The sequence below is a fragment of the Mus pahari genome, chromosome 6 (assembly GCF_900095145.1).
Source record: "Mus pahari chromosome 6, PAHARI_EIJ_v1.1, whole genome shotgun sequence".
NCBI classification, from domain to species: domain Eukaryota; kingdom Metazoa; phylum Chordata; class Mammalia; order Rodentia; family Muridae; genus Mus; species Mus pahari.
Genome location: NC_034595.1, coordinates 16623802 through 16629801, shown reverse-complemented (window position 1 = coordinate 16629801; position 6000 = coordinate 16623802). Strand labels below are relative to the sequence as shown.

Sequence of the window (6000 nt, the reverse complement as noted above, 5' to 3'; positions counted from 1 at the left end):
TTCATAAATGAGGAATCAGGGGTTCAGAGAGGTGATGGCCCTCACCTAAGGCCACACAGTACAGAAGTACATGAACATGACTCAACCCAGGTCCACCAGCATCCAAAGGGCCTGTTCCTAGCCACTTTGGTCCTGGCCTGGGATGGACTGAACTCCTCAGATGGAACCAGCTGCTGGCACAGGACTTGGGAGGAAAAGCAAACCCTGGACGCAGAGGCCGAAGGCTTGGTGCCACTCTGGTCCTGTTCATCTCTCCATCTTCCCCGTGTCTCCCAGAGGGCTGCAGACTGAGCTGCCCTCCTCTAGGGTCTTCTCTGCCCCAGCCCCCACCCCAGCTCTGTGTCAGGGAGATTTGGGGGACTGAGGGCTGGGGTCTCAAGCCTGCCAGCAGCAACGTGCTCACCCACATTCCTTCTCTTTCCCTTTTGTTCGATAAAAGTTGTCCTTAGCTCCAGCCTTGGGCTCCTGTGAGGATGGATGGTCAGAGACAGGGCATGGGCCACACTCCAAGTTCAGTGTGTGCCTGTGCAGAGGGAGCTATTCTTCTCATCTGTAACCTGGTCTGCCACGGACAACACCCTCTCTTTGAACTGGCCTGACATAGCCCCACATCTTTTCTTCAGCAGTTCCCCACCCTGGGGTCACTAGCATGGCAGGAGGTTTAGGTACTTCTTTCTCCTGACTCATTCAACCAGGGAGGAGACAGGCAAAGCCAGATGTTGCCAACTGTAAGCAGTACAACAGCTAACAAGATATGTCCCAGGGTCTGTGGCTTAAGTCAGGGTCCAGAACTTGAAGAAAGAAACAGGGCTGGCTGTGTCTGAGCCTGATATCTGGTTGGAGCTGGGAGACAGGTATATCAGAGATTTAGAATCTTAGACCCTACAGGTAGTCAGTCACTGAGACTAAAGTCCCTCCCGGGTTACCCAGAGCCTGCTTCTGGATCCTCAGGTCAGACAGAAGTTGAGAGCCTTTGAAAAGCTCCCAGGCCCTCCCTGCATACCCTCAGGAAATAATTAAGTCCCTGTCAGGAAAAGAATGCAAGCAGAAAACTAGGGAAGGACTCAAGACCACGGATGGCAGCTTACACCAGCTGGTTTCTCGCAGGCAGAAGCAGCTAGGGACCCTGAATGTCCCTGGCCAGGATAGCATAGAAAAATAAGTTCCTTACATACTGGTTTGAGCAAGAGGGCTTTGACTCACCCACATGCAGTCCAAATGCACTGACACAGACACCCAGTAGAGTGGCAACTGCTGTGCCCTCTCTACTCACCCTTCTAGCTGACCCCAGCTGCTCCCAGCCCGGCCAAGGCTGAGCAGCCATGCAGGGACAGGATGCCTCTGGCTTACTCCTGGGAACATGTTGGTCATGTCTTCCAGCTAGCTACACAAGAATCAGGGGCCGGAGAAGAAAAGCTGCCCATTCTCTCAGGCCAAGTTAGAGCCCAGGCCTGGGGTCATTCATTCACTTGTGAGCCCAAATACCATTGCCAATAAAACAGCTTATATGTAAGAAACACGTACCAATGCCAGGACCACCCCACGGTGACTATACGTACAGCCCGGCTTGGCGTCACAGCTCATGACTGGCACAGCTGCATACAACACACCCAGAGGCAGAGAGGCTAAGAGACTGATTTACGGGTTCAGGACTAGGAGGAGCAGAGCCAGGGCTACTCCTTGGAGGCTGACTCCCAAGCCTCCCTGAGCTACAGCCTGGGCTTGCCTCAGTCTTCCTGGCTGTGAGAGAAGATGCTCAGAAAAGCCCTTCCCAGCCTGAGACCTGCATTGCCCGGCCTAGACCGCTGGACAAGGAGCAGTCCTCAACAACCCTACACAGGTGAAGGGACAAAAGCCTAACGGGGTAGGAGGGTGTGCCCAAACACATACAAACACCTCTCTGGGAGACCAGGAGGAGCCAGGACTAGAGAACCCAGAGCCTCTCCAGTCTAGCCTCCAGCTGCTCCACGCAGCCAAAGGTACTCAGCAGCCAAAGGAACCAGGGCATGCATGAGTCACGGGACCAACGGGGCCTTCCGAAATGGGGATTCCATCTGCCTGACTCTCATCTCCAGGACTTTGGTTTCCATGGCAACTTGGGGTTTGGAAGGTAGAGGGTCTGGCTCATGGCTATATCCCCGAAACCCCCTAAGAAGAAGACAATGAGTCTTTGGGTGTGGCCAGTCACTTTTCCAAGCACAAGACACCACAGAAGAGTCAGGCCAGGGTGGGCATCCTAAGCTCTGGCCTAGCTCTGCTTTGAACCACTTGGAGAAACAAGAAGTGGCTTGTCAGTCCTCCCTAGACCTGAGGTGTCAGGTCCTCCAGCTCAGGCCTGGAAGAAGCCTGAGAAATGTCCTTGTTCTCAACTAGAAACACAGCTCTGCTTCCCAAATGTTCAGCCCTAATGAGGGTCCACGGTGGGAAAGGCCTTTACTGTTTAGAAAGCCAAATGGGCTCCCTGGCTAAGCCTACTGCTAGGTTTCCAGGGCCTGAGGAAGCAAGACCCAGCACTCTTCTTGGGGAGTAAAATGGCTTTCAACATATATGGAGTCCCTGTTCCATGCCTGCTCCAGGGCAAATCCTTCCTATGCATTGGCTCTCTGGGCCTTCATCCCAGAGCTGAGTACATGACATCTCCTCTATCATAAGGCTCGTGCCCCATAGCAACAGGCCAGCATCAGAGCGAGTCAGGAGCATCAACAGTTCAAACCTGGAACTGCACCATTCCACTTCCCACGAAGCCTTTGGAGACAGAACAGCCACGCCTGACTCTGATGGTGCTTGCCAGAGTTTCACTGACACAGCAGGAAACTAGCCTCACAGCCAGGCCGGTGTGTAGCATCCGCAGAGGGGCAGAAGTCAGGTGCCCAGCTCACCCAATCCTGCCAAGTGAAGCCCCAGGTCTGCAACAGGAGTAGGACCACAGACCCTCTCCAACTCAGGCCCTGCCCAGGGTCCTGCATGGCTCAGCCCCCAAACTTCCTGGTGGGGCTGACTCGTTCTGATCCCCTCCCTGTGTGGCAGGGTGCAGACATAGCATGGCAGAGAGGAGAGTGACTGCCAGGCCCTGTCCTCTGCATCTCCAGCTGCCTGGTGGACAGACCTGTGCCCACGACTCCAGGCAAGAAAAAAAAATATCTAGGGCAGTGGTTCTCAACCTTAATGCAGTGACCGTTCAACAGTTCCTCATGTTGCGGTGACCCCCCCAACCATAAAATTGTTTTTGTTACTGCTTTGTAACTGTAATTTTGCTACTGTTGTGAATTGTAAATACCTGTGTTTTTTGATGGACTTAGGCAACCCCTGTAAAAGGGTGCTTTGACCCCCCCAAAGGGGTCTCGACCCACACGTTGAGAAATGCTGGTCCTAGCGAATTCTGTGTAGACTCTCATGCACCAGCTCTATTGAAACTCGTCTAAGTCTCCCACAAGAGGCGGTCTCACCCTGGACCATGCCTTGTGAGGCTGTATGTGTGGGCATCAGGGCCTGCCCGGGTATCAGCTTGGCTCTGGAGCCTCCTCTGTCCACTCTAGGCAAGAGGTCCGGGTCCTACTCTCGAGTATTCCTTTGTACCAGGTTTTTTTATACAGATGTATGGCTTGCTACACAGGAGAAGAAACCAAGACACAAACGAGAGAGATGGCCCACGTTCTCAGAGGAACTCTGGAGCCCTCTTTCCTGTCGCTTCTTCAGGTCTTGGTTCTGTCAGGGAAGCCTTGTAAGCCTATTACCATCCTACCCGAGACGCTGGCCCCACTCATCTCTCTTGCATCCGTCTCAGTACACCTGAATGTGCCGTTCAAAGTGCGGGAGGTGGCAGGGCAGACCGGAGGAGCTGACAGAAGGTCACATAGGCAGCTAGCCACCCCACTGAGCTGTCACCCCACTGAGCTGCCACCACAGGGACAAGAAGAGTACAACCTTTACAGCCAATCGGGCTTCAGTTAGAATCTTGTCTCTGCTACGCGCTGCTGCCTCAGGACCTTACCCAAGTCACCTGACCTGCTTCACTGTCCTCTTTTGGGAAACAAGGGAAGATGCCAAGCCCCCCAGAAGCACGTGGGCCAGCAGAGGAAGCAGCCCTCCCCAGGGCAGCAATGTCTATGGCCCCCCGAGTGGCCGGCAGGTGGTGGCAGGAAACACGCATCCGTTGGGGAGACCTTGCACCGCCCCGGCCTCCCGGCCCAGACACCCATGAAGGCTAGAGACCAGGAACACAGAGAGACCGATGAGAATACCACAGGCCTTTTATTTGCCTCAGCACTTGTTTCTGTGTGGCCGGAGGGCGTTACGCTTTCCCAGATCTCTTGGGCACCCAGAGCGGGTGCCAGATTTCTGCAGCATCCCCCCCAAGACCTTGTCAGTCTAGAAGGCCCAGCTGCCACCACTGGTTCCTGGGACCGGAAAATGCCCTGAAACTATAGGATGGTGGCCACCCCTACAGGTGGCCTTCACTAGGCCTTGGGTAAGATATTGCACTTGTAAGTTAAGAAAACTGACAGGGTGAGGGCTTTCCTATTACAGTTCATGTGCCAAGCATCCAACTACTGTTTAAATAAATAAAACTCAGTGGGGGAAGGTCTGAGCTGTGAGGCCCAACAGTCTCCCCAAACCCCTGATGGACCCAGAGCCCAGATCTGGGTCTCCTGTCCCCACCTCAGCCAGTTCTCAAAGGAACTTGGTCAGCGGGAAGTCTCCATATCGCCAAAGCAGGGAGCCACAGCTCCTGATCTGACTCCTCCAGGGCCCTGACCTGCCAGGGCCCTTGGTCCCCTCGTACCAGGGCGTTAAGGACCTGATGCGGCTGGTCCTCCTACTTCCTGTAGTGGCCTGGGTCTCTCTCAGTCCAGGCCTCCATTTCAAATGTCCATCTGTCTGTCCGGAGACACAGCCTCTGGGGGCTTACTTGCCCCCTCCGTCACAGGGAAGGGAGGCGGGTGGGCGGGGAAGCCCGCCCCGCTTGGTGTGAACGCTGAGCCGGGTACGGGCGGTCCCTAGAGCGGGGGACTCATCTTCTTCTGGTTAATGAGGTCCAGGTAGAGGTCAGAGCGGAGGAAGCGAGGGTAAGAGTCCTTCTCCATGAGCCCAAAGATACGTTTCTGTGCCAGGTCAAAGCAGCCTCGGGTAATGCTCTGCAGATTCTCCTTGGTGTGTTCTCGTGTGTACGAGTCCAGGTTTACCTGTGGAGTCACAGAGGGACACGGTCAGGGCTGGCTGGCTGGAGGCCAAGTACCCCGGGGGAGGGGAGCACTCCAGCCTCGTCTGTCCCAGACGACGTTCCAAGGGCCCACAAGACCTGCATTAGTCAAGTGCTGCTGAGTACCAGGATTTATGTGGCCTGAGAGTGCGACTCCTAGGGTCAGGCTTCTGAGGTTCACAAGCTGGCAGCCTCGAGGCAATCCCCCGGGGACACTGCCCCTCTGCTTGTCTATGTCTGTCCGGGCTTGAAGGAGCTTTTGCTGAGAGCTTCAAGTACTGCGCCTGCCTGCCCACACAGTGGGCACTCAATGAGAATAAGCTTTGCTGACCAGGCTCTCTAAGACCCTCTTCACTGTGTGTGTGTGTGTGTGTGTGTGTGTGTGTGTGTGTGGCTGTGTGTGTGTGCACGCACTTGCATCATGTGGAGGCCAGAAGACAGCCTTGGCTGTCATTTCCTTCGATGACATACGCCTTACCTTTTGAAGACAGGATCCCTCACTGACCTGGGCCTCGCCAAGGAAGCTAAAATGGCTGGCAGTGAGCCCGAGGGAACCCTCCCGTCTGTTTCCCCGGTGGGGATTATAAGCATGCACCTCAAAACACTTGGCCTGTTTGTTACACGGGTTCTGGGGATCCCACTCGGGCCTTTATGCTTGCAAAGCAAGCCGTTGACCCCAAGTGAGCTACTGCCCCAGCCCAGACCCTCTTTCTAAAATAAGGATACGACTTGAAGTTGTTTGAGAATGTCATTTAAAATTAAGCACAGGAGCTCATACATAAAGAACTCAGCATGTGCCA

General features: G+C 54.7%; 1 protein-coding gene across 7 annotated transcripts in view; it reads right to left on the bottom strand.

Annotated features, from left to right (window-relative positions):
- Positions 1-4232: 4232 nt before the first annotated feature.
- Rgs3 (regulator of G protein signaling 3) overlaps positions 4233-6000 on the bottom strand; it is a 120865-nt gene continuing 119097 nt past the window's right edge. For 6 of the 7 annotated variants that reach the window (XM_029539783.1, XM_021200053.1, XM_021200057.1 and 3 more), the window contains one exon: positions 4233-5183. In XM_029539783.1, coding sequence (XP_029395643.1) covers positions 4998-5183 — 186 coding nt within the window. In that variant the 3' untranslated portion in view covers positions 4233-4997. The remainder of the gene's footprint in view (positions 5184-6000) is intronic. The other variant, XM_021200062.2, reaches the window with a different exon arrangement.